Source organism: Marmota flaviventris, chromosome 18 (genome assembly GCF_047511675.1).
Source record: "Marmota flaviventris isolate mMarFla1 chromosome 18, mMarFla1.hap1, whole genome shotgun sequence".
NCBI classification, from domain to species: Eukaryota; Metazoa; Chordata; class Mammalia; order Rodentia; family Sciuridae; genus Marmota; species Marmota flaviventris.
In genome coordinates this window covers 14453397-14479651 of record NC_092515.1, presented here as the reverse complement: position 1 = coordinate 14479651, position 26255 = coordinate 14453397, and the positions used below count along the sequence as shown (strand labels likewise).

General features: G+C 64.1%; 1 protein-coding gene across 3 annotated transcripts in view; it reads left to right on the top strand.

Annotated features, from left to right (window-relative positions):
• Pak4 (p21 (RAC1) activated kinase 4) overlaps positions 1 to 26255 on the top strand; it is a 39038-nt gene that overhangs the window by 10474 nt on the left and 2309 nt on the right. For 2 of the 3 annotated variants that reach the window (XM_027941455.2, XM_071604293.1), the window contains 7 exons: positions 17825 to 17898; positions 18944 to 19181; positions 21778 to 22236; positions 22404 to 22841; positions 24224 to 24357; positions 24872 to 24998; positions 25913 to 26038. In XM_027941455.2, the coding sequence (XP_027797256.2) occupies positions 18978 to 19181; positions 21778 to 22236; positions 22404 to 22841; positions 24224 to 24357; positions 24872 to 24998; positions 25913 to 26038 (1488 nt within the window). In that variant the 5' untranslated portion in view covers positions 17825 to 17898; positions 18944 to 18977. Of the gene's footprint in view, positions 1 to 13571; positions 13662 to 17824; positions 17899 to 18943; positions 19182 to 21777; positions 22237 to 22403; positions 22842 to 24223; positions 24358 to 24871; positions 24999 to 25912; positions 26039 to 26255 lie in introns of those variants that run through there. The other variant, XM_027941456.2, reaches the window with a different exon arrangement.

Genomic DNA, 26255 nt, shown 5'->3' with positions numbered 1-26255 from the left:
CTGGGAGCCCAGAGGAGCCAGGGCCCTGGGGTGGAGCTGAGGCGAGGGCTGGGAGTGAGGAGCAGGCCCGGACTGTGGTGCTGGGGCTCCCTGGGAAGGCAGTGGCTGGGCCCGGGATGGGGTGGGACCTGGGGATGGCCGTGCCAGGCTGGCTTCATTCCTTGCATTCCTCAGCAGGCCCCAGACTCTGGTGGCCCTGGTGGGGGAGGGTGGGCCAACCCCTGGACACTGCCCTGCGCTGCGCTGCCCCCTCCCCTGGCCGCCCCAGGCCTCACTTTACACCCTCGCCCCCTGGGGAGCAGTGAGTGCTGCGTCCCAGGCTCTGGCTATGGGCGCCTGAGTTACAGGAGTGACAGCAGACCCAGTGACTAAGTGATGACACAGTGGGAAGTAGGGCTGGTGTCCCTATGCTCTGGCAGGGGTGGCCTGCCAAGGCCCAGGTGGGCTTCTAGGCTGCCTCGTCTGCCTTGGCCGCCCTGGGTTCCCGTCCGGGGCTGTCCAGCCATCCGGGCAGCTGTGCCCAGTCCCTGCTTCTCAGCCTCTTGTCCCTCCCCAGCCCCTGCGGCTCTGCTTCCTCCCCCCTGGCAGAAGGGCCCGGCTCTGTGTTTTGCAGTGGGATCCTGCTGAGGCCAGAGGCCCGCCGAGTGTCTGGTGGCAAGGGTGCTGAGGCGCTGGGCGGCCCCCCTGCACTTGGGGTCTGACCCACAGTGGGGCTGGTGCTGGGGCTGAGTTGCAGCCTGGCAGGAAGGACACCAGACCCCTCCGAACCCAGAATCTGGCCATCCACTGCCAGTTTTCATTTGCAGCCCTCGGGAGGACTGCCTGCCGGCCCCTGGCTGGCCACCAGCACAGGCGGGTGCTGCAGAGCCCACGTGGCATCGCAGAGAACCTTAGTTATTTCATGGAGACCGCGAGTGATGGCCAGTGCTCCTGTGTGTCCCTGCCTGTTGGGGGCCGCCGGCCGCCTCTCCCCCGGTGCAGCTCCAACACAGCCTCCTCTGTGCCTCAGGGAGCCCCTGAGCCTCAGAGTTCCTGCTAGAGGATTGCTCGAGTTGGCTGTGCACAGGCGCCACGCAGAGCTGCTGCCCCGTGTCACAGTGGTCCCTGTGACCGTTACTCCTGTTGCAGTCATTAGAGAGGCAAGGGTGCAAGATCTCAGGGTGAGCGATCCAGGACTTGCCACTCTGCGATTAGGTCACATCTCCTTTTAAAAAAATGTGTGACTCTGTGCCGTGGAAATGCTCACACAGTCAGGAGAATGGCCTCCTGCCCTCTCCAGGTCCCTGGTACCAGCTTTAGCAGGTACCAGTCGTGACCAGACTTTCCCGGCTGTACCCACAACCCCTACCTCCCGATATTTCAAAACAGTTTCCAAAGATCGTGCACTTTACCCAGGAACGTTTCAGACTTAGTTATAATTTAAAAAAAAATTTTTTAGTTGGACACACACCTTCATTTTATTTATTTTGTGTGGTGCTGAGGATCGAGCCCAGGGCCTCGCACGTGCTAGGCGAGCGCGCTCTGCCGCGGAGCCCCAGCCCCCCAGACTTATTCATAAGCACGAATTCCTTCACGTCCTCACGTTTCCCAGTTGTTTTCAAGTCCTTTTCCTTCTGTTGTGTGTCGGTCCAGAGTCTGCCCTTGGCCTTGGTTGAAAGGCTCCGAAGCCGCCTTCCACCCTGCGTGTCCTGTGGTTTTCCCCAGTCTGCATCCAGCCCGGCCTCGTCCCCAGGGGCATCTCCTGGGCTACCTATAGCTGGGAGCAGGTCCAGAGGCTTGGCCTGAGGGGAGCACCTTCCAGGGGTGGCAATGTGTGAACCTGGGGGGCACTTAATGTCCGCGTGGCTTCCCAGTTAACTTTGAAAATTAAGATTGCCAAGTGGAAAAAAACGAGTGGATTAAAGCGGACCTTTTAAAGCTCTCCTCATGAGGCGGTGCCGGACACAGCAGGTGCAAGGTGGGGGACCCAAAGGACGGAGGCCGGCAACTCCCCAGGGCCGGTGTGTGACGGCTCCAGCTTCAGGTTGACCCCTGGGTCCCCGTAATTGACTCGTGGTGCGCGGCTTTGGGGTCCTATTCTGCTAAAGGCGCAGGCCCTGCTCTGCCCCTGCCTGCCGGGCCACCCCGGGCAGCTTTCCCAGCCTCTCCGCCTCTTCTTCCTCGTCAACAGGGTGGTGACCATGTCCTTTGGAGGACCAGTGCTCCAGAGCTGCTGTTCCTCTTGGGCAGGACCTTGGGCCTCAGCTGCCCACCGCCCTCAGGCTCTGGCTCCTGGCCCGCCCAGCCCCCCCAGTGTCCTCTCCCGACCCCCCAGGGCTCCCTCATTCTTTCTGATCTTTGCTGATGTGCCACCACGTCAGGAGCCTTCCCAGACTTGTCCTCTTGTACAGCACTTTGTCACTCTCTCCCTTTTCCCACTTATTTACTAGAACATCAGCCCGGGAGGGCGGGGACTCTGTCTTATTCACTGCTGTGGGTGACCCCAGTGCCTAGAGGAGTGGCTGTCCCCACGAGCGCATGATGCAGAGCCCTGACTGCAGATGAATGGGGTGGTCAGGTCAGACCTGCTCTGCTCTGTCCTGTGCGACCTGGGTCGGCGCCTTCCGTCTGAACCTCACTGTTCTCTGCCCGTCTTGCTTGGCGCTGCCGCTGCCCTGGTTCTGTGCGTAATGCTTTGTGGGGGCCTCATTGCTGTCCCCTGTCGCCAGCACAGGGCACAGAGGAGCCGGTCAGGGGCTGTCCCTGCCATGGGATGCTTCACCTGATCTTAAGTAATAATAACTGCTTCCAGCTTCCGTGACCGGCTGTGGTGCCCAGGGCTGACCGGGACTGGGACGCCTTGGGCTGTTTGGTGGCTAGAAAGGCATCCTGGGCTGGGACTGTGATTCCAGAAGGACGGCAGAGTGGCAGGTGTGGAAAGGCCTGGGTGTTCAGGATCGAGGGCTGTCGGCTTCCAGACCCGCCTTCCTTGCTGGAAGCGGACCAAGAACTGCAAGGGTCAAGGGCACTGCTGTGCCTGTGGTAGCACTTGCAGGCTGGGCCGGGGTGGGGGGACCGAGACTGTCCGTAGGCCACAAAGACACAGAGGGCACGCCCCGGGTCCGGCCATGCTGCCTCGTGCCCCTGCGTGGTGGGAGTCTGGCCCGCGCGTGGGAGCTCCACGTGCGGTTTCGTGACTAGTGATGCCCTGTGGCTGCCCCAGATGGAGGGCGTGGGCACCGTGGCCCCGGGACCCGCCTGTCGCTCCACTAGGTCCTTTTCCTTCTTTCTTCTTGTTGTCTGTTGTGAAGGACTTTGGATGTCCCCAGGAGAGCAGAGAGTCACCTTGCTGACGTCCCTCTGGCCCGCCACCCAGCTTAGACGAGCCTGTTGGCATGGCTGAGCCCGCAGCGGCTGCCCGTGTGCCCAGCGCCCTGCGCCCTGCCTGCCTGAGCCACAGGCCTGGCGCTGTAGGTCTGCGGGGAGGTGCGTGCGGCAGGCGTCCGCGGCGTTTTGCTCTCAGGGTTCCGCTGGGCACACGAGGGAAGCCCTGTGCTGTCCGAGCCTCTCCTTGGCGGGTCGGAGGTCCCTTCTCTGAGGCAGCCTTGGTGCCCTCTGTGATCCTGCCACCCCGGCTGCCTCCGCTCACCTGGCACCAGCCGCTTCCCCAGCCTTTGGAAGCAGCAGTGGAAGCTGGGCTTCCTGTTCCCAGTGAGCACGCTGGTGCCCAGGTCACCAAAAGGGACTCGCTTGCAGGCCCTGAGCACCTGTGCAGTGTTAAGGGTGCTCTGGTCCCCCTGGCAGGTCTGTGTCACGCACAGGGACCTTCCTGCAGGAGGGCCTTTGCCCCTCCCTCCACCCCATCCCCCGTTAGCCAGCTGCCTATGGCCCCTCGTGGGGACCTGATGGGGCAGAGATTACTCATGCTCCGCACCTGGCTGCCTGGGTTTGCCGCACAGCCCTGCCACCTTCAGTTAGTGACTTTGGACATGTGGCACCCCCCACCCTGCCTCTGCTGGCCTCTTTCCCATGTGGAGACTGCTGTGTAAGGGACATCTCATCCACGGAAAGCACTCAAGAGCGGGCGCGGAGATGGCTTTGTGTCGTGGAGGAGGGTTGTCACCGTCACTTGTTCACTCATTTAGCGGATTCACTGTGTGCCTCCTGGGAGTCCAGCCCGTCAGCCACCCCCGTGACAGGCTGGCGGTGACCTGTCAGGCTGAGGACCTGCCCCCGTGGGACTTGTAGATACATACCAGGTCCGGTGACAGCAGGGGCAGGGGGAGGGACCCCGTGGCTGTGGGAGGCCAGGCTTCAGGCTGGGAAACCTGGGAAGGGTTCCTGGAGGAGGGGACATCTGGGCTGAGGAGCAGGAGGTAGTGTGTGGAGGTCTGCTTTGAGGAGAGTTCAAGGCAAAAGGGTGGGAAGGGCCTGGCATTTTAAATAAATTATTAGTATTTTTAAGTAAACTTTTTGAGACCACCGTAGATTCACATGTAGTTTTAAGCAGTGTGAAGGGGGATCTGGTGCCCTCTCCCCTCTTCCCCTCAGTGAGGCCATCTTGCAAAACTGGGGACAAGCCCACACTCAGCGTGGACGTGGACAACGGTCAGGTGCGGAGCCGCCATCGTAGTAGCCCTCCTGACGTCCTCTAAGCCCACCCCGGCCACTCGCCCACCTGTTCCCGGGTGTGATCCTGTCGTGTGAGTGGAATCCCACCCCGGGCAGCCTTTGGAATGGGCTTCTGCACGCTCCTGCCCCCAGAGTGTCATGCGGACAGCGCGCACTGGGAGTCCCTTGCGTGTGGTCGCTGCCAGGTGCTGCGCCGACGCGTGGCCGTGCGTTGAGCCCTCAGTCAGGGAGGTGCGGGTGCTTGTCCCTGCCTTCGCCATCGCACTGAGAGCGGCTGTGGCATCCCCCTGCAGGTTTTCGTGGGGCACGGGTTTCGTACCTCTGGGGTGAACACCCAGCGGGGGATTGCAGGAGGGGGTGGCGGTCGCGTGTTTTGAGGCAGTTTCCCCGAGGGCGGCACCGCGGGGGTTCCCACCGGGAGTGGGTGAGCGGTTCCGGTTCCTGTGGCCTCGCCAGCACTTGGTGTTGTCACGGCTTTTTTATTCTGACTCTTCTAATAAGTGAAGTGACAGCTCGCCGTGGCTTCAGTGTGCACCTCTGACGGCTGATGACATTGGACATCCTGTCCTGGCGTCTCTGCCATCTGGCTGTCCTCCTTGGTGGGATCTCTCAGGCCTCTTATTTTTCTTTCTTTTTTTTTTGTTGTTGTTGTGGTGCGGGGCTGTGAGCCCCGGCCTTGTCCACGCGAGGCCTTGCACACTCCGGCCCCTGAGCTCTCTCCCCTGCGCCTGGATTGTGCGGTTTTGGCTCTTGAGGCCTGAGGACGCTCTGCTGCCCGGGACAGCAGGCCTCGGTCAGTGTGACCTGCAGACCTTCCTCCCGTCTCGGCCTGTCCTTTATCCTCTTCACGTGGACTTTTGTAGAGCAAGGTTTTTAATTTTGATGAGGTCACTTCATTAATTTTTCCTTTTACGGATCGTGCTTTTGGTGTCAGCCTAAGAGCCCTGCGCCTTGTGCTAGATCCTGAAGATAGTGCCCTAGTTTTGTTTTTTTTTTTTCCAAAATTTTTATAGGTGTGCATTTTGCTTTTAAGTTAACTATAGTGAGATAACCCTCCACACCTGCCAGAGTGGCTGCCATCACTAAACAAAAATAACCAGCGCTGAGAGGATGTGGAGAGAGCAGAGCCCCACACTTTGCTGTGGGCATGTGAAATGATACAGCCTCTTTGGGGATCAGCTGGGCAGTTTCTCAGGATAAACATGGAAGTACCACGTCACCCAGCAGTTCCACTCCCAGGTACACATCCAAAAGAAGTGAAAGCAGGCATGTGAACAGATACTCGTACACCCAGGTTCATGGCAGCATTACTTACTGCAGCCAAAAGGTATGAGCAACTGGTTCAGTGTGCATCCGTACACAAATGGAGAAATGAAATGTGGTGCACACAGTGGAATATTATTCAGCAATGAAAAGGAACAGTGCAATTATGTGGATAGGCCTTGAAAACATGCTTAATGATATAAGCCAGTTATGGAGAGAAAGAGTCTTTGATTCCACATGTGTGGGGGACTGAGAACGGGCAGGCAGAAAGTAGAAGAGAGCTTCACCAGGGCCAAATGGGCAGGAAGGTGGGGCAAGTTATTTTTGGTGGGATGGAGTTTTTGTTAGGAGTGATTCAAAGGTGCGGGTGTGGATGTGGTGGTGCACAACACTGTGAATGTATTTAAAGCCACCCAAAGTGAAGTACGAGTGGGTTAGTAGATAAAGCCTCCATAATAACTATGTTCACCACAATTAAAATAGCTTAATTTTTAAGAACCCGGTTCAGCCTCTTGCTGCAGGTGTGTTTCCGGGCTCTCTGTGCTGTTCCCTGCTCTGTGTGTGTGTCCCTTGCTGTGGCTCTGTGGTGGCCTTAACGCTGGGTGGAGTGATAACGTCTCCTCCTCTCCTCAGCCCCGCCCTGGGTCGCGCTCCCCTTGGGTCTGGCCTGGAGGCCCTTGGTGCAGGGTGGCACTGTGGCTTGCCCAGTCTCAGTCATCCTTGCCACCTCTTTGTCCTCAGCCCCGGTGTCCCACCCGTCACGAGTGTCGCTGTTTCTCGGTGGGCGGAACTCGGGGCGTCCCTCTGCACCTGCTGCTGTCCTGGCTCCCATCCTCGGTTGCTGGGCCAGCGCTGTCGCCTCACCCCTCGTCCACTCCACTCAGGCCCCTTGGTCTCATTCTGTCTGTGTGGAGCTTGACCCTCACTCCGTAGGCCTGGACCGTGCTGGGTCCACCGCCCGGGCGACGTGTGGCGGACGTGCGCAGGTTGGTCTCTGCTGAGGACCTGGGCAGGAGGTGGAGCGGCTGGAGCAGGTGACGGGGAGGAAATGAGAGAGGAGGTGGGCACGACCCGGGACCCCGCGAGGAGACGGCTTTAGCTCCGAGGCCTGAGTGCGTTTGCAGCAGAGAAGGACAGTCGGACTAGGCTACAGAGGTCTCCCTGACCAGCAGAGAGACAGCGGGGGCTTTGCCGAGGGAGGCCCTGGGGGAGAGGCCTTCAGATGGCTCCGTGAGAGTGAAGGCTGCTGCCCTCAGTAGGAGGCCGGCTGCGGAGATCGGAGGGGCTGGCAGCACCCCGTGCCCTGGGGCTCGAGCTGTGAGGGGACAGCCCCCTGGCACAGGGGGCCAGCCATTCCCCTCTAGGCGGTGGCCACAGGCAGGGCGCGCCTGCACAGCCTGCCGCGGTCGAGGAGCAGACGGTAGAGCCACCAAGTGGCACCAGGGGCTGGCCCAGCCCTTCCACGAGGGGACACTTGGCCAGGACAGGCACAGGAGACATGCGGTGCAGACAGACCGGGACGCACAGACAGACCGGGACGCGCATGCTGCTTTTTCTTTAAAATCATGATTTCACAATCTGCACTGCTCCAGGGGCAGCTCCCCGCGCCCTGTGAGGGCCCCCCCCCCCCCCCCCCCGCGGCCAGCCCCCTTCCTCCCTGGTCTTGGCTGCGTCTGGGCCTCCTAAGCAGCGCCTCCCCTCGCCTGGTCTTGAACTCTCAACAGAACCTGGAGGCGCTGTGTTTGCGTCTTGTGTTCAGCCTCCTCTGGCTGTTTACCCACACGTGCTGAGGCCACTCGTCACCCACTGGGTCGCATCCCAGGGAGCCAGCGGTCACCAGCTGGCCTTCCTCTGGGCGGCCCCTGCTGTTTCCAGCCCTGGCTGACTCACTCTGTGCTTCTCTGGGCTGCGTCCTGGGGGCGTGTGCCAGCGGGCGCCTGCCGGGTTCCGTGCGCCTCACAGCCCCGGGAAGCCGCCAGCCCTGCAGGGAGGAAAGTGACGTGCAGAGTGGGCCCTCGCGTGCTGCGGGGTCTTCAGAGGCGGGAGGCGTGTGTGCAGTGCCGCCCCCAGCGCAGGATCCCTGGCAGGGCCGCCTCCAAGACAGAGCGCACAGTGTCCTCGGAGCCTTGGGCTTTGGCACCAGGCGCCGTAGAGACGGAAAGGAAAGGGCAGGTGACTGACGCTGAGGACCCCACATAGGGACCTTGTTTCCTGCTGCAGCCAGGGCTGCCCAGCCCACCCCCTCCGGCCAGAGCCTGAACCAGCTGGTCTGGTTTGGGGAGGTGGCTGCTTTCTGGTGACTGCTGCTAGGTGCCCCACCCCCACAGGAGGTGGGGCCTGCGGTTTGGGTCTTCTGGGACCCCTCATACCTGGCCTGCTCTGGCCCAGGCCTGGTCCAGCCCCTGCTTAGAGCCCTTGGCTGGGAGGACAGCGGGTGGACAGGGCTGGGCTGCGGCTGTGGGCCCCTGGCAGGGTGCCGTCCGTCCTCGCAGCGCCTGCCCTGTGCATGGAGGGGACGTTGTCCTCAGAGACCTGGCTGCTGTTGGGAGGGGGGCAGAACGGGTGGACAGGACACAGGTGTCTGTCCACACACTCACCTTGTCACCTGCTTGCTTCACCAGGGTCTGGACCCTGTTCTGGCCCGGGCACCCAACAGGAAGGGGACGGATCTGCTGCCTATGAAGCGGACCCCCAGCAGAGGCCTGTCACTCAGCCCCTAAGGGGCTGCTCTCTGCTGACCCCACAGGGCCTCCAGGCCGCGTGTCCAGGGGCGGGTGTGAGTGCAGGAGGGAGAGAGGCAGGCAGGCCACCGGGCTGGGACCCAGCCTGGAGCCTCAGGGTCGGCTTCCAGAGCAGGTGCCGGAGGCCAGGCCATGCCCTCAGGAGGCTTTCAGCCCTGGGAGGGACTGATAGGTCACCGCACCAGGGGCCGTGCCCTGGGCCAGCAGGGAAGGTGGGGCCTGAGGGAGAGGGGCTGGATCCCCTCAGGGTGCTGGAGAGGCGGCTCTGGGCAGGCTGGCCTCCCCCTCAAGCCTGGTTAAGGTGCTCGCCATCTGTACCTGGGCGACACTCGGCTTCCTCCCTTTCCAAAATGGGCCTGCTGCAGCATCTGTCCCGTCCAGGGCAGCGGCTGGGTGACCACGCTCAGCTTAGGACCTGACCCGACCCGGAGCGCTGCTCCTGAGGCGGCCTCTTGCACTCCCCAGCGCTCGCTTCCCCTGAGACTGAGACGGAGATGGGCCAGCAGCCACCGACGCCCCCTGCACACACTTGTGCTCTTACCGTGGAGCCCGATGCCCAGTTACCAACACCGGCAAGTGGACGTCCTGCTACAGACACACACACGCGTGTGCAGCCTCGGTGCTGGGGCACTACACACAACGGAGCCCCCAGACCACCTCGCAGACACGCAGAATGGACGGCAGACACACAGAACCACGGACGCTGGTCACAGGGAGACCTGGCAACGCACCCTGAGCCCCTGGCAGCAGCCAGCACAGGAGCAGGGGCCCTGGAGCTGGTGGCTAGGGCTCAGTGCCTTGCTCACTGTGAAGCACGGGGCAGGGACATGTGCCCTGAGCCTGAAGTCCTGCCTGGAACATGGGGCACCAACAGAGTTCAGAGGCATCAGCGGGAAAACGGAGGGAGGAGCTCCGACACCGTGGACCCCATCAACTCTCAACCAACAGGGGGGCGGGCGAGGTGGCCCGGAGCGGGGCCTGCGCCCTCCACAGACACGCAGGGAGCCACGCACCCCAGAGAAGCAGGAACTCCCACAAGGGACACGCTGCAGGGACCCGGGGAGCCCAGGGACACACACTATGGAGGGCAGCCACCCCCAGAACACGGGATGCGCCCACAGGCACGCAGTCCACGGACCTCCCACGATGGCCGAGGGTTCCCGAGACAAGAGGCAGCAGGTACTGTGCCCCTCCAAGGGACTCGGGTGCGTTCCCAAAGTGCCTCGGTCACGGCAGGAACCCTCCCGCCCAGGAGACCAGACCCAGTAACGTGCAGAGCACCGAGGCCAGGAGCCTGCTGAGACTCGGGTCAAGTCCCCGCTGACGGCACCAGCACCACACAGAAAGGACCATGACCCGCCCTGGCCCAAGAAAGGTGTGGGCAGTGAGATGGCCCGGCCAGCTCCCTCCCCTCCTACTCCCTGAGCCTGGGCCACACCCTCAAAGGGGCGGCCAGTGGAGGTTCCAGCAAGGGGGACGAGGCGAGTGCACGCGCAGAACCAGCGGAGCAAAGTGGCTGGCCCTGCACCTGGCTGCCCTGGCGGTGCTGGTGGCAGTACTGGTGATGGCCCTGGTGACAGCCCTGTACTGGCAGCCGCTGAGCCTGGATGTGGCTCCCACCCACGGGAGGGAGGCGGAGGAGGAGGGAGGGCGAGCTGGGAGACCAGAGCTGGAAGCCCACGGCAGCGGGCAGTGGGGCGGCTGGTGGGTACCTGCTCCCGCCAAAATGGACGGTAGCTCCACGAGGACAGGACCTACTATCTGGCCACTGCCCAGCACAGGGATGGCCCAGGGGATTGCGAGTGGCTAAGAGCAAACCACCCAAACTCAGGTACCAACTCACTTCGGCAGGCTCAGCCTCCACTGACCTCCTCCACTGACCTCCTCTTTGACCCTGACGCCAGGCTGGCCCCCAGGGCTGGGAAGCCACAGCCGGGCAAGGCGGAGTGCCTGGGGCCCCTGGGAGGCCAGTAGGTTGGAGGCAGGCTCAGGTCAGGGTGCATCAGGGTGGTAGTTAGGTGCAGGGTGAAGGGCCCTTGGGCAAGGGCTGGGTGGCCTCTCTGATGTGCAAGGGTGTCTGGAAGGAGCCCCACCCTGGATTCCAGCCAGTGTTGTAGGAGCCAGCCAGGGGAGGTGAGGGGACACAGCCAGGGGAGGTGAGGGGACACAGCCAGGGGAGGTGAAGGGGCACAGCCAGGGGAGGTGAGGGGGCACAGCCAGGGGGGTGAAGGGGCACAGCCAGGGGAGGTGAGGGGACACAGCCAGGGGAGGTGAGGGGGCAGCCGGGAGGGGGCTGTGAACGAGAGAGAGGACGGGGCTGGGACCTGGACGCCTGCTGCTGGCCCATCTCTGTCTCAGTCTCAGGGGAAGCGAGCGCTGGGGAGTGCAAGAGGCCGCCTCGGGAGCAGCACTCCGGGTCGGGTCAGGTCCTAAGCTGAGCGTGGTCACCCAGCCGCTGCCCTGGACGGGACAGATGCTGCAGCAGGCCCATTTTGGAAAGGGAGGAAGCCGAGTGTCGCCCAGGTACAGATGGCGAGCACCTTAACCAGGCTTGAGGGGGAGGCCAGCCTGCCCAGAGCCGCCTCTCCAGCACCCTGAGGGGATCCAGCCCCTCTCCCTCAGGCCCCACCTTCCCTGCTGGCCCAGGGCACGGCCCCTGGTGCGGTGACCTATCAGTCCCTCCCAGGGCTGAAAGCCTCCTGAGGGCAGGGCCTGGCCTCCGGCACCTGCTCTGGAAGCCGACCCTGAGGCTCCAGGCTGGGTCCCAGCCCGGTGGCCTGCCTCTCTCCCTCCTGCACTCACACCCGCCCCTGGACACGCGGCCTGGAGGCCCTGTGGGGTCAGCAGAGAGCAGCCCCTTAGGGGCTGAGTGACAGGCCTCTGCTGGGGGTCCGCTTCATAGGCAGCAGATCCGTCCCCTTCCTGTTGGGTGCCCGGGCCAGAACAGGGTCCAGACCCTGGTGAAGCAAGCAGGTGACAAGGTGAGTGTGTGGACAGACACCTGTGTCCTGTGGGGTAGAGGACAGTGAGTGCTTGGGTTCCCGGGCCAGGGAGGGCCCTATCGGGCCTCGTCTCCCTCCTTCCTGCCCGGCCTCAGGGGAGGGACGAGTGAGTCCTAGTCTGACTCCCTGTCCCCTGGCTCACCACGCTCTCAGGTTTGCTGTGGCATCCATCCCCGCCCTGGGCGCCTCTGGGGATGAGGGGCACAGTGTCCGTTCTGTCTGTGCCCCATTGTCGTGGCCTGTTTAGGAGCGGGGGCTGGCAGGTAAAGGAAGCACCGTTTCTATTCAGCCACGCTGTGCCCTGTGCCCTCCTGTGCTGGGCAGGGATGGGGACACCAAGTGACTAAGGTGGCTGAAGCCCTGCTTTTGGAAGAGAATAACCTGCTCTTGGAGGGCGGCCTGTCGTTGTCCTTCTTCACCCTGGAGAACTGAGGCGAGCATGTGCCTGCGGGCAGCCGGGCCTGGCCGGGCCTGTGCTCTTTGATGTGTCCACTCATTCATTCGTTTGTGCGGGAGCAGCAGTGGTGGCAGAGCTAGCCTGGAGTGGGGACCCACGTGGCCCAAGCGTTGTTCTACGTGCTGTACTTGTGTCATCTCCATTTCTGTCCAAACATCCCCATGAGGTAGGGACTGTCATTACTCCGAATCTGCAGATGAGAGCACTGAGGCCCAGAGAGGTTGAATGATTTGTCCCAGGGACACACAGCTTGGGATGGTAGAGTTGGTACCTGAGTTTGGGTGGTTTGCTCTTAGCCACTCGCAATCCCCTGGGCCATCCCTGTGCTGGGCAGTGGCCAGATAGTAGGTCCTGTCCTCATGGAGCTACCGTCCATTGGCGGAAGCAGGTATCCATCAAAAGACCACTTGACACGGACAGTGCTGGCTGGGACGGAAGGCCACTCGGAGATGGCAAGGTATGGGGCAGTTGGAGGGTCAAGGAGGGGGCAACTGGGGGCCCAGGCCAAGTGTACAGTGTATGAAGGCACTGAGGGGAGGGTAGTGCCTTCTCGGCTCTCCCGATGACCAGCTTCCCAAGGTGAGGGCACCTCTGGGCTGTGTTGCTGTGACCTGTCCCCGTGTGGCCGCTGATGGGTTCTTGAGGCCTCTCTGTGGTCCGCCTCCTGCCCTCTTACCTAGAGCCCTGGCCACGAGGCTTGGGTGAGGTTAGTGAGGCTCCCTGCAGGGGGACAGCCTGGAGTTGGTCACAGTGGGCACGGATGGCAGTGTTGGGCACACACACCGGGCTCTTTGCTGAATTCCGAGGCATCAACGTCCGACTCTGAGGCGGAGTGGAAGAGCGGCCTTGGGGACTCCTGTCTGCCCTGTCCCTCCTCTGCCTGCTCCTCCTCGGGTTCAGGACTCCTGTTGGCAGTAGCGTCAGTCTTTGTCCCCAGGTCTTTACTGAGAGCTGCTGGTGCCAGGTGTTGCTCAGGTTGCCAGGAGCCATGCTCTCCTGGGGGGTCTGGGGAAGGGCCCACATGTGACACCCTGTGGCAAGTGCCCTGGGGAAATAGAAAGCAGACCCCAGCTTTGTCGAGGGTCGGGCTGGCTCCTGATGGCCAGCAAGGGGAGTCGCAGCTCTGGGCAGAAGGGACAGTGGGTACGCCACAGGCTTTGGCGTGACCAAGGGGGGAGGTCCTGGTGGCCAGGTGCGAAGACGGAGCCCCAGGAGGAGGGGAGCAGGGGGCTTGGTCCCTTTGTTGACGGCCAGCTCCCTGTCCCCAGGCAGTGTTCCCATCTCAGCCCTGGTCATGTGGGGAGTTGTCTCTGCTCATGTCCCATGAACCTCTGGGTCCTTCCTCTGGAGTGGAGCGAGCCCCGATTTCCCCTGCTGTGGTGTCTCCCTGGGGAAGGGGTGGAGCCCTCCTCCCTGGGCTCTGCCCATTGTCCCCTGCGGTGCCTCTGCTGCCCTCCCTGCCTGCAGCCCCAGGCCTCCTCTCCCGCCTCAGTCCCTCTCGCCCCCCCCCCCCAACCCCACACCTCCTGAACCCGCTGAGTTTCCTCCGGGTACTTCCGGACCTTCTGACTTGCCTCCTTCCAGAAGGTGAGCCCCGCAGGGACAGGCACGTTTCTGGCCGTCCTGTCTGTAGCTGAGGGCACCCGCCTGGTCTGGGAGAGTCCACCTCAGAAGTCATGACGGGCCGTCAAGTCGACGGGTGGGGGTGTCGGGGTCGCTTATGCATAGAGAAGGTGGGGACCCTGGGGGAAGGGGAGCTGGGGCAGATGTGGCGGGGAGGGAGGGTGGGGGAGATGTGGCAGAGGGAGTGGCGTGGCTGGGGTGGAGTGGTAAGGAGCCACGGGGGGCTGCAGAGGGAAGCCAGACCCCCCACCCCCCGCTGGTCAGCCCTGGCGGGAGCCGTCCTACCTTCCAGAAACAGTGGTGGACATGATGGCCGGGGGACAGGCTAGGCGGAGGCCTCCATGCGGGCGGGGGCCAGCAAGTACTTCCTCCCTGGCTCTCCCTCCCAGGGTTTCACGTTGGTGACTAGGAAAGGGTGTCTGTGACCCTGGCTGTGTCCCCTGGGCTTGCCATGGGCCCAGTTCCACTTGGGTCAGCCTGGAGGGCAGGGTGGAGGGCGGGCAGGAGGGTTCCTGGCCACACGTGTGCCCACGGGCACACACACGCCAGGTGGCTTCGTCACACGGGGAGCTTGTTCTTCCCCGGGCCGCACAGTGACGGGGCCTGGGCAGTGTGTCACTTTCCTCTCGTAAAAGGTGGCGGGAGGACGAGCAGGTGAGGGGCCACTGGAAACGGCCGCCGCCGCTGGGCCGGGCAGGAGCCGCGGGGGCTGAGGAAGGCGAGAGCTTTGCGTTGACGTGAGCACTTTCCGTGGTCCAGGGACACAGGTGCCTCATGTTCAGGATCCAGCACGACTTCAGGGGCACCTGTGCTTATCCTCTGGTCTCTTCCCGGGGTCCCTGGGTCGCTCTCTGCCCCTGGGTCCCCGGGTCCCTCCTGACTGTCCAGTGCCCTGGTCCTGTCTGTGGTGGCTGGGGTGGTGCAGCAGGCGCAGGTGCCCTGCCCTTCTCTGCTGTTCCCCAAGCGCCTGCGGGGGCGGGGGGGGGGACAGCATCTAGGTGTCGGCGTTGCAGGGAGCAGGGTGGGACAGTCCTTGTTCTCCAGAGCTGACCTTCGAGGGGAGAGGTGGACACAGAAGACTCACAGTCCCGCCGCACAGACTCACCGTCACCCCACATGGCCAGTGCAGCAGGGGACGATCGGCAGAGGGTGACAGGCAGGACGGGACGTCTGAGTGTAGACCTATGGGGGCAGGTGGGCAAAGGAGAGTCAGGGTGGCCCTGCAGGGGCACTCGCTGCGCAGCCGGGCAGGGTGACCGTGTAGCGAGCAGAGCGAGCGCAGGCAGGGGCGGCAGGAGGGCAGTGAGGTGACGGGCAGGCCCTGCAAGGACAGTGGCCCCAGGAAGCAAAGGGCTTGAGGCAGCTCATCCGGAGTGAACTGGACGGCCCAGAGCCAGCTCTGCTCGATGGCTTTAGAGAAGGACTTCACCTCTGTGAGCCTCAGTCTCCACATCTACAAAATGGGACCCAGAGTGGCCACTGTTCCCAGGTGCAGGTGGCCTGTGAGCTCCGCCTGGGCACTGAGGTGCGGGTCCCCTCATGGTGACCCCACGGTGCCAGGCGCAGAGCTGGGCCCAGAGAGCTGCGGCGGCGGTCCTGTCTCCCTGCTGCTGCACACACCGGGCGGGAGGCCGAAGAGGCAAGAAGCAAAAAAGGGAGGGAGGGGCCGGAGCCCTGCTGCGTGCTGCTCCCCACACCCCTCAGGACAGGACAGCCAGGGAGGAGGTGGGGACCCCTGGAGGGACCAGGGACCAGAGGGAAAGCGAGGTCTGGGCATAGAGCAGGCAGGGAGGGGGGGCGTGGCCAGGGCTGGCCGGGGGTGATGGTAGGCGAACCCCGCAGCCGGCCGCAGCCCCCCGGCAGGACAGGCAGGCAGAGCGCAGCCTCTGTCCGCTGCCTGGTTCACATCCTGGCTGCCTCTCCCTGGGCGCCCTGGACCGGGGGTTCCGCTCTCCGGGCCTCAGTTTCTGCATTTGAGGATCAGGGTGTGTCTTAGGCTGGCCACGAGGACAGACTCGGATTAGGCCCGAGAGCAGTGCCACACAAGCTGACCTCCGCTGGCGGCCACCACCGACTCCCACAGCTGGTGCAGCTGCAGGTTCAGGGTCAGAGGGGCCAGAGGTCTGTCCTGCCTCCCTCGCTGTCCCCTGGGCAAGTAGGCTGTCCCGGCTGCCTTTTTCCTTGTCTCTGGCGTGGGCTTGTACTGTCCCCTTCTTCCTCCTGGGTCAGACGCTCGGGCTAAATGAGGGGCGGGGCTGAGGCCTTGGGAGAGGCCCGGCTGCTCAGCCCGGGTGGCAGCTGCGGGTAGGGGTGCCCGGGTGCCCTGCGCTGAGCGCTCTCTGTGCGTGGCTTGTCCTGGCTCTGGCCCCGCGGACTCAGGCAGGCCTCAGCGCCTGTTTCCCTGTGTTCTGGTGAACAGCAGAGCGTTCAGGGGGACGAACAGGCTGGACGCGAACGTCCTAGGACTCGCTCGTGTGGCGCCTCGTAACCGCTCCAGGGAGCACTGCCGTCATCGCTGCCTACTGACGGGGGAGCCAGGCGCAGGCCCCAGAGCTGCCCGGGACAGTGCTGGAGCTCCCTAGACGGGGCGGGCCAGGTCCCCCTTCACGGGGGCAGTGAGGTCGCCCTGCCACTAACAGCGAGCCAGCTGTGGGCGCTCAGCTGCCGACTCACGTTCCCAGCGGGCTGCGGACCCGTCCCAGCACCCCTGCCCACGAGGCCAGGCGCTGGCCAGGACTGCAGCGCCTGGAGCCGGCTGGGTGGGGCTCCCATGGTCATTATAAACATGGCCAGTTCCTCTGTTTGTCCTGTCCTCAGGGCTGTGCCCAGAGGAAAGGGGTGGCCCAGGCAAATATCCGGAGGTGTGCCCCTCTGCCCCTTCCCCGCAAGGGCACATGAGGCTGTAGCCTGCAAGGTGGCTTGGGGGTGTATGCAGGGGCTGTGGGGCAGCGGGAGGCAGGCCACCCCGGACAGCCCCGCCCTCCTGGTCCTGGGTTCCTCTTATCTCAGTATCTGTTCCTCCCCCCCTGGGTTTAGTGAGGGGTCGTGGCTAACCCTGTGCCCTTAGCCGGCAGAGGCCATGGGAGCCGCCTTCGTGCCCGACAGTGGGAGAAGGAGCTGATAAACAGCACGGAAAGTTCAAGATGAAGAACAGGCTGCACACGGAAGACGGGGAGGGGGTGGGGACTTTCAAGGTTGTAGGGACAACCCTGGGAGCCAGGACTAGAGACCTAGAGTTGAGCCAGGGAGCAGAGAGTGGCCAGGGCCACCAGGCGGACCAGGGGTGCATGGCTGGAGGACAGATGGACAGTGTTCAGGGCTGGGGAGAGACTGCGCAGGGGCTTGCTGACCCTCCTGGGGTCAGAGAGGGGGCTGGGGTGGAAGTGGAGGGTGCCCTGCCCGCCCAGGTCTGCTTACCACACACCCGGGCCCTGGAACCCAGGGCCAGCAGAGAAACAGGGCCAGCGGGGGAACCCTGGCCAAGCCTGGCTCTGGCCACCCTCTGGCCTTTATGGACCAGTTGAGACAGGTTGGCTGCCTGTCCCCACCCGCTTCCCACTGGGCTCCTGCTGCCAGACCGGTTCCCCTGGTTGGCTCCCCAGGACGGCCTTCTCTGGCCAGGGCTGGCCGCCTCCCCCTGGGAGCTGCACTCAGGAGAGGAGCCCAGGAGCCAGAGAGCCAGGCCTGGGGTGGGGGCGTGTGGCCGCAGACCCTCTGCAAGTACCCTCTCCCTAGGCCATGAGACGGTGCCACCCTGCGCCCAGCACTGTCGGGCACGGGGAGCCAGCTGGGAACAAGACGGAAGTCCTCCTGGAGTGTCGCTCCTTGCCCTGCTCCTCCACTCCTGTGGCCCTCTCCGTCCAGAAGCCCCCCTCAGCCCGCACTGTCCCTTCCTGGCTGCTCCAGCTCCCTGGATCCCAGCTCAGACCACTCTGAGTTGTCTTTTTTTTGGGGCCAGATTTTTTTGCCCCATAGAGACAACCCCATGAGGTCAGAGACTGTCCAGGTCACCACTGTGTTCCTGCTACCAGCCAGCAAAGAGCTGGGCACAGAGGAGGCCCGTTGTCGAGTTCCTGAATGAGTGGACGGATGGATGGACAGACGGACGTTTTCTCCCTGTTTTACAGATGAGTCATCCGAAGCCCCGAGAAGGCACATCACCTGCCCTTGGGCACTTCTAGCCCAGCCACCCTCAAACCAGGTCTGTGTAACTCCAGGGCCCATGTATTAGGGCATTGGGGCGGGGCCCCACGGCAAGTGGCAGTGCCTGGAGCCCTCCTCCCACAGGCACCTGCACGGCCTTCCAATACTTGATGTCACTTGTGCCCAGCCGTGAGCTGGGCACGTTGTTCACTCATTCATTCCTCACAGCGCCCTGTGGGATTGGCCAGCACTTGGAGAGGTTCAGTCACTCAGGGTCCCAGGTAGCAAATGGCAGAGAGATTTGTGCTCCAGACACCTGGCTTCTCTGCCATCCTTTTGAGGGCTCCTGTAGGGTGCCACCATCACCCTCCCCTTGGGGGCCCCAGAACAAGTTCCAGACCCTAAAGACAGGTTCGTGTCATAGTGAGAGTACCCGGCACCCTGCCTGTCCGTGGCTGTGGGTGGAGTCGTAGCTGAAGGTGGGCAGCAGCTGGAGCCCAGGGTCAGGGCCGGGCCAGCAGGGTCAGGGCGATGGCTGAGCGCTCAGAACGCGCTAGGCCCGGGTGGGACCCGGAGGAGACTGGGCAGCCAGGCCTGCCCGGGCCCTGGTGTCTGTTGGAGGGGGTGATGGAAACATCGAGCAGGGGACACGAGAAGCAGCACAGACTTTTCACAAGTTAAACCATCGCTGAAGGTGACACGGTAGAGGGCCGGTGGGACGGGGTGGTTTTACTTGGGATGGGGAAGGATTCGCTGAGCGCTCAGTGCTGAGGAGGAGGGGCGTGGGGTGCCGGGCAGGGCGCCCAGGCAGAGGACAGCCGCCCAAAGACACCGAGGGGTGACGGAGGGCGCCCCGAGGTGAGAATGGAGAGTACCACGGAGGGCTGGGGGGTTCTTCCCGTTGACCCCGAGCGGGGAGAGCTGCTGGGGGCTGCGAGTGACAGGGCCGTGCCTGACCTCCGAGTGCCGGACGGACCTGGGGCCTGGAGGAGACTGCTGAGGAGGGGCCGAAAGGGACCCGGGCAGAGGAGAGGGAGCATCGGGCAGGTGTGGGCAAGCCCCACTGACCCCTGGCCCGCCACTACCAGCATGTCCTCCCGCAGGTGCCCTGGTAGAGGAGCCCGAAGCCCCGGCGCCATGTTTGGGAAGAGGAAGAAGCGGGTGGAGATCTCTGCGCCATCCAACTTCGAGCACCGCGTCCACACGGGCTTCGACCAGCAGGAGCAGAAGTTCACGGGGCTGCCCCGCCAGTGGCAGAGTCTGATCGAGGAGTCGGCCCGCCGGCCCAAGCCCCTCATCGACCCCGCCTGCATCACCTCCATCCAGCCCGGGGCCCCTAAGGTACACCGCCGCCTGCCACCGTCTCCCCGACCCCCACATCCCGGCCCAGTACTGGCCTCCCCACCCCCACCCACTTCCCTGCTTCCCCACCCCAAGCCCTTACTGGTCCACTGGCCTCCAGGCTCTGTAATCCTGTCCCCAGTGCCAGTCACCCAATTGCCAGCCTGCCCAGAGCCCCTTGGCAGTGGGGGGACAGGCCTGCTCCCAGGCAGTGACCAGCACCAAGTGGTCTGGGCTGGGGTAGGGCGCACAGAGGAGGCCCGGACCCAGGCCAGGCCTGAGGGTGAGCGGCTCAGAACGGTGAGCTGCGGGCTGTGGAGGAGGCGGGCGGGTGCCCGGGAGGCCTGGGGGGCTTTCACGTTTCCTGGGCTTTTCTGCCATCTTGAGCACAGCGACCAGGCTGGGGTTGGGGCCAGGACGTGGCTTCAGCCTGTACTCTGCCCCCTGACCCCACCCCCATGTGGAGTTTAGGAATTATGGTCCTGGTGGCCCCGGGGGTGGCCAGGCTGGCCTTGGGGTGCAGAGTGCCTGGTGAGGCCATTCTTCATCCAACGGTGATGGGACCCACAAGGGCTGCAGGCCAGGGCACTATAGCCAGGTTGTCCCCAGTGGGTGGAGATGGGCACGCCCGTTTCTCGGCAGACTGGCGCCCTGGCAGGCCTGTGGCTGACTCATCCTCCCCCAGTGCCCTGGCGGGGAGGAGGCCGAGGTCATCGGGTTGACGGTGGACGAAGTGCTGGGTCTCAGTCTGGGGCCGCTGGGGCGCTCGTGGCTCTGCGGGGTGCTGACTGCTGTGGCCTCTTTGCTCCTGCTTAGAAAGCAGGGTTCACGTCCAGAGCTGTGTTTGGGCTTCTCCTGCTACACACCAGCCACAGCCACAGCCCAGTGGCGGCCACCTCTGTAGGTGAGCACTGGTCTTCTGTGCCCACACTGCCCCTGTGGCACTCCAGGCCCTCCCTGTGGCCACTGTGTGCTGGCGGGGCCCATACTAGCTGGCTCTGCTAGCCAGGAGCCCTGCCCTGCAGCTGGCCCACCGCGAGGAAGGGGCTCCTGTCTTAATTCACACAGAGGTGACCCTCAGTCCAGCACTGTCCTCAGGCCCCACGGGCTTTGTGTTGGCTGCCCTGGGCCAGGAGTCCCCACGCCCCCAGGGGCCTCTTGGCCTCCTTCCAACCCCGCTGCCCAGCCACACCCTGCATCTCAGGGGAGGCCGGGCTTCCGGGCTGGAGCTCAGACTCTGGAGGCAGGGGCAGCAGCAGGCCACCAGGGGCTGTTTTTTGCACATTAGAGGAAGTCCCGGGCCCCTGTCCCTGCTGCCAAAGAGCCACAGCAGTGGTAGAGCCCGCCCCCAGCAGGTCCCATGGTTGGCTCCTGTGGCCTCTTCCCGCCCGCACCCTTCCCACTGGGCTGCTGCGTCTGCTGAGCACCTCTGTGTGCTGCGCAGCTCTGGGGCCCAGATGTCGCGGGACTGGAAACTGATGGGAGAAAACGGTCACTGCCCTAGGAACATGGCACGTGGCAGAGCCCCGCAGTGGACAGGTGTGCTCCTACTGCACTGGGGTCAGTCCCTGGAGAAAAAGAACACAGGGAGAGGCGGGAGGTGGGAGCTGGTGTTCTAGACTTCGAGGGGCTGGGGTCAGCCGAACCTGAGAAACCCAGTTTGAACAAAGACCTGAAGGGTGGGAGGGAAGAGGCCATGGCTCCCTGGGAGATGTAGGGTCCAGGTGGAGGGACAGCCAGTGCAGAGCCCTGAGACTCGCACCTTGTACGGGGCTTGAACCCTGAGGCGCTTAACCACTGAGCCGCCTCCCCAGTCCATTTTATTTTTTATTTTGAGACAGGGTCTCCCTAAGTTGCTCAGGCCTCACAGAGTTACTTAAGGCCGGCCTTGAACTTGGGATCCTCCTGCCTCAGCCTCCCAGGCTGCGGGGATAACAGGCGTGGCCATCATGCCCAGTGTGTCTGCAGCTTAGCGGGTGTGGGAGAGCCCTGAAGGCCACAGCTCTGCCTGAGGGGAGGCAGGTGGTGGCCACGGAGTGCGCGGGTGGCTGCGGGCTGCGTTTGCATTGGCCATGCGGCACCCAGGGCCCCCTTCCCTGCAGTTTGGGCCCAGGCGTGTCCACTGTCCCTGCACCCCACCTCTGGCCTCCAGGGGAGCAGAGAGCTGGTTTGGGAGTAATGACCCTGGCAGCTGTAAAGGAGGACGTGCCCAGCTGGGCCCCAGGCACAGCGTCCTGTCACTCACGGCTCTTCAGAGCTGACGATGGGGCAGGTGGCTCCCTCCTCCCACCAGAGCAGGTCTCTTCCCGTCCAGGGAGCCAGATGAGGGGTTGCCACCTAGGGGTGGCTCCTGTCCTGGCTCTGGGGTGACAGCCGGGCCCTGACGAGTGCTCCTTCAGCTCCCTCCTGCCCTGAAGTGTGGTGGTGGAGGGCCCAGTCCCCTCCCCCGCCCTCCCGTCCCCCTCCATCACCCCCTGGCATTTCTTCATTGCGTCTCTGTCTTGTCTCTGTGTTGTGTCGTCCTGTCTGTCGGATGCACTTCCTGTGTCCCTTCCTCCTTGCCTGGCCCCCACCCTGCCATTGCCCGGGACCCCAGACCATCGTGCGGGGCAGCAAAAGTGCCAAGGATGGGGCCCTCACGCTGCTGCTGGACGAATTTGAGAACATGTCGGTGACACGCTCCAACTCCCTGCGGAGAGACAGCCCGCCACCCCCCGCCCGTGCCCGCCAGGAAAACGGGATGCCCGAGGAGCAGGCCACCCCAGCCAGAGGGGGCCCAGAGAAGTCTGGTGGCCGAGGCCGGGTCACTGGCCGCAGCGAGGCGGGTGGCGGCAGTGGTGACAGGCGGCGGGTGGGGCCCGAGAAGAGGCCCAAGTCCTCCAGGGAGGGCCCAGGAGGGCCCCAGGAGTCCTCCCGGGACAAACGCCCCCTCTCTGGGCCTGACGTCGGCATCCCCCAGCCTGCCAATCTGGCCAGTGGGGTGAAGCTGGCGGCCGGCAGGCCCTTTAACACGTACCCACGGGCCGATACGGACCACCCGCCCCGGGGAGCGCAGGTAACCCGTCCCTCACTGTCCCCTGCCCCTTGCTTCACCCTCCCCGCCTGCCAGCCCCAGTCCAGGCCCAGCCCCTGTGCATCACTCATCCTGACCACCATGTGTCTGTCCCTCAGTTCGGAACAGAGCCGCGCTGGCCCCTCAGCCCCCTCTCTCTTCTGTTTCAGGGAGAGCCTCACAGCAAGGCCCCGAACGGGCCCTCGGCAGGGGGCTTGGCTGCCCCCCAGTCCTCCTCTTCCCGGCCTCCCACCCGAGCCCACGGCACCCCCAGCCCCGGCGTGCTGGGCCCCCACGCTTCCGAGCCCCAGCTGGCCCCTCCGGCCCGCGCCCTCGCCACCCCCGCCGGGCCCCCTGCTGCCGGGCCCCCTGGACCCCGCTCACCCCAGCGGGAGCCACAGCGAGTGTCCCATGAGCAGTTCCGGGCTGCACTTCAGCTGGTAGTGGACCCCGGGGACCCCCGCTCCTACCTGGACAACTTCATCAAGATCGGGGAGGGCTCCACGGGCATCGTGTGCATTGCCACCGTGCGCAGCTCCGGCAAGCTGGTGGCCGTCAAGAAGATGGACCTGCGTAAGCAGCAGAGGCGTGAGCTCCTGTTCAACGAGGTGGGTGGCGGGGCTGCAGCCAGGCCTCGGGACAGGGCAGGGCCGGGCAGGGAGGGTGCCTCTGGGTGGAGTGCCCAGGGGGCCGGGGCCTCGGCTCTCCCCTCCTGCTCTGTGCGCCAGCCACCTCCCCACTGGACGGTTCTGTCTCCGCCCTAACAGCGCCCACCCCTACGTCCCAGTGCACCTCCTAGCCTCAGGGGAGGTCCTGGGGCCCCCTGAGGCCCTCCCTCAGTGTCCTCTGAGCCTTGCCACCCATCAGGGTCCAGCTGGCCGACAGATCATCCCCTCAGGCCTGTTCCTCCTCTGGTTCCCTGTCTCCAGGAGACCCCACCACCCCGTCTCTGTCTCTAGGACAGCTCCCTGGACTCTCTTTGTCCCCCACCCACGTCTCTATGCAGCCTCCCCTCTTGGACATCCCCTAAACAGTCCCCATACAAGAGCCCAGGCTGGCCAGATGCACTGGTGCATGGCTGTCATCTAGCAGGTCAGGAGGCTGAGGCAGGAGGATCCCAAGTTCAAAGCCAGCCTCAGAATTTATTGAGGCTCTAAGCAACTCAGTGAGACCTTGTCTCAAAATCGTAAAAGATTGTTTTTAAAATCAGGCTGGGGTGTGGCTCAGTGGTTAGCACCTCTGGGTTCAATCCCTGGCCCCCCCCCCCCACCAAAGAGCCAGGGGTGTTTGCCATGTAGGCCAGCCACGTCCCACTCCGCTGCACAGACCTTCGCAGCGCCCGCCCCCGTGCTCTTAGGTGGAGCCCTGGCCCTTCACTGTCCCTTGAGGTCCTTTTTGATCCAGCCCCAGTGAGGCGCCTGGTCTGTCCAGCTTCCTGCTCTGGCTCTCGTGGCCTCTTCCATAGGCAGCTCCCGGCTCTGTCCCCAGGGAGTCTGGGTAGGAGAAGTGTCCCCCTCTGATGCAGGATTCCTCAGAGGAGCTCAGGTTGGAGGTCCTGGGGACAGCCCCTGTCCTCCTGTCTCTGCGTTTCCTGACCCTCCCTGGAACCCACCCTGTGCTCCCTGAACCCCACCTGCCCATCCCCTGTGGGCAGGGTCCCCGCAGGCCCGGCTTCCCCTTGCAGCCTCTCGCCCCTGCACGTGCGTCTTGTTCACCTCAGGCTGCGGGGCTCGCCCGTTCCTCTCCAGCGCCAGCCTGGTGGTCAGGGCCCGCCACCGCTCACCCAGGCGGGAGTGGAGGTCGGGGTCAAAAGGCCGGGTGGTGCATGGGGTGAAGGGTCGGCCCCCCAATGGAGGTGTCGGGCCTCCAGCTGGCTTTAAGGCCTGCTCAGGTTGGGCAGCGGGGAAGGCCACAGTGACCCGTGAGCAGAAGTGGGGGGGTGGAACCTCCCCGGGGGGCGCTGCGCCCTGCCTCACGGACACCCCCCCAGGTGGTGATCATGCGGGACTACCAGCATGAGAACGTGGTGGAGATGTACAACAGCTACCTGGTGGGCGACGAGCTCTGGGTGGTCATGGAGTTCCTGGAGGGCGGCGCCCTCACCGACATCGTCACCCACACCAGGTACGCGGGGGCTGCACCCTGGCTGACCACCAGCCTGCTGGCTCCCAAGCTCCCCTTCACACCCCCCTCCCGTGACAGGGCCACGTCCCCCCAGATAGGATGGGTAAGGCCACATCTCAGCCAGCAGTGCCATGAGCTCCAGCCTGGGTCCCTGTCCTCTTAGATTCTTCCCTGTCCCCACTCAAGGCAGGTCTGTGTCCCCTATTGACTGGGATTGTGTCTTCTCAGATCCCCCCACCCATACCCCAAGTCAGGGCCATGTCCGTCTCAGACCCCCGAAGCAGGGCCCTGTCTGCTCCTCGCCCACTGCCCCCTCGCTCCTCACCCCTCACCCCCTTGCCTCTCACCCACTGCCCCCTCGACCACTGCCCCTTGCCCCTCGTCCCTCACCCACTGCCCCCTCGCTCCTCGCCCATTCACCCAGTGCCCCTCGCCCCCTTGCCCCTTGCCCACTGCCCCTCGCCCCTCGCTCCCTCGCCCACTGCCCCTCGCCCACTGCCCCTTGCCCCCGCAGGATGAACGAGGAGCAGATCGCGGCTGTGTGCCTGGCCGTGCTGCAGGCCCTGTCTGTGCTCCACGCCCAGGGCGTCATCCACCGGGACATCAAGAGTGACTCGATTCTGCTGACCCACGATGGCAGGGTGAGGAGGCGGGTGGCCATTTGCTGGTGCTCCCCCACCTCTCCCCAGGTCCCCTCTGCCATTGGGGACACGTGCTGACCCTCCGTTCAGGGCTGTGAGGAGCAGTAAGCTGATCTGTTTCCCGTGGAATAGTCCAGACCTGGGCCCAGGGCAGGCGCCTAGACTGGCCGGGCCTCGGCCAGGTGCTTCTGCCTCCGCTGAGCAGCTCCCGTCCAGCCCGCAGCCCGTGGGCGCCCAGCCGCCGCCCTGCCGTAGACTGAGGTTCTGAATCCAGGGCAGTACCCAGAACTTGTATATAACCCAAGGGGGACGTCACTGTCCTCGGGTAAGGGAGCTCGAGGTCCCTTGTGTTCCTGCGAAGGCAGAGGGTGCGCGGTTTTCACGGAGCCCGAGGCGGAGACCCCAGGCTCTAGACAGGTGTGTTTGGGAACGTCTGTGAGCCTCCTGAAATCGCAGGCTCCCCCCGAGAGCGTGCTTTCTGGAAAGATCTAGATACCCTCAGTAGTCGGGAGGGGCCCAAGGTTCCAGACCCTTGGTTCTGGGGTCTTGGCTGTTGCCAAGGCAAGCTGTGTCTGTCTGTCTGTCTTTCTGTCTCCCCCACCCCTATGGGCGTGCACACGCACACACACACATACACACTGGGGCACAGTGTGTTGCTTGTCCCCATCCCCACCCGGCCTTTGGTATGTGCAGGACTCAGGCCACTTCCCTTAAGAGCCCCAGGGCACCTGGTGTCCCCTACAGAGTTTGTTCCAAGATAAGAGACCCCGAGGGCTCCGCAGGGGTTGGCTGCAGACCCCGGCTCTCACCTCTGGGCTGTGCCATGGCATCAAGGTGTCCAGGGCAAGGAGAGAGCCTGGTGGGCCCCTCTGCTGCCCCCAAGGCCACGCCCTGACCTGGCTCTCTGTCCCCAGGTGAAGCTGTCAGACTTTGGGTTCTGCGCCCAGGTGAGCAAGGAGGTGCCCCGGAGGAAGTCGCTGGTGGGCACACCCTACTGGATGGCCCCGGAGCTCATCTCCCGCCTTCCCTACGGGCCAGAGGTGAGCGCAGTGGCCCAGCTGTCCTGGTGACGTTTGCAACATGGCCCTGGTGCTGGGCTGAGGAGGCCAGTCTGGGCAGCGGTCGCAGGGACGGTGCAGTGGAAGAGGGCGGATGCGTGTTCTCGTCGTTGGTGGAGCTCTGGTTCTGGGCTAGGCCCGGGGCCTGGCAGTGGGAACAGAATGCTGGCAGAAGTGGTCACTGTGGGAAGGGGCCACG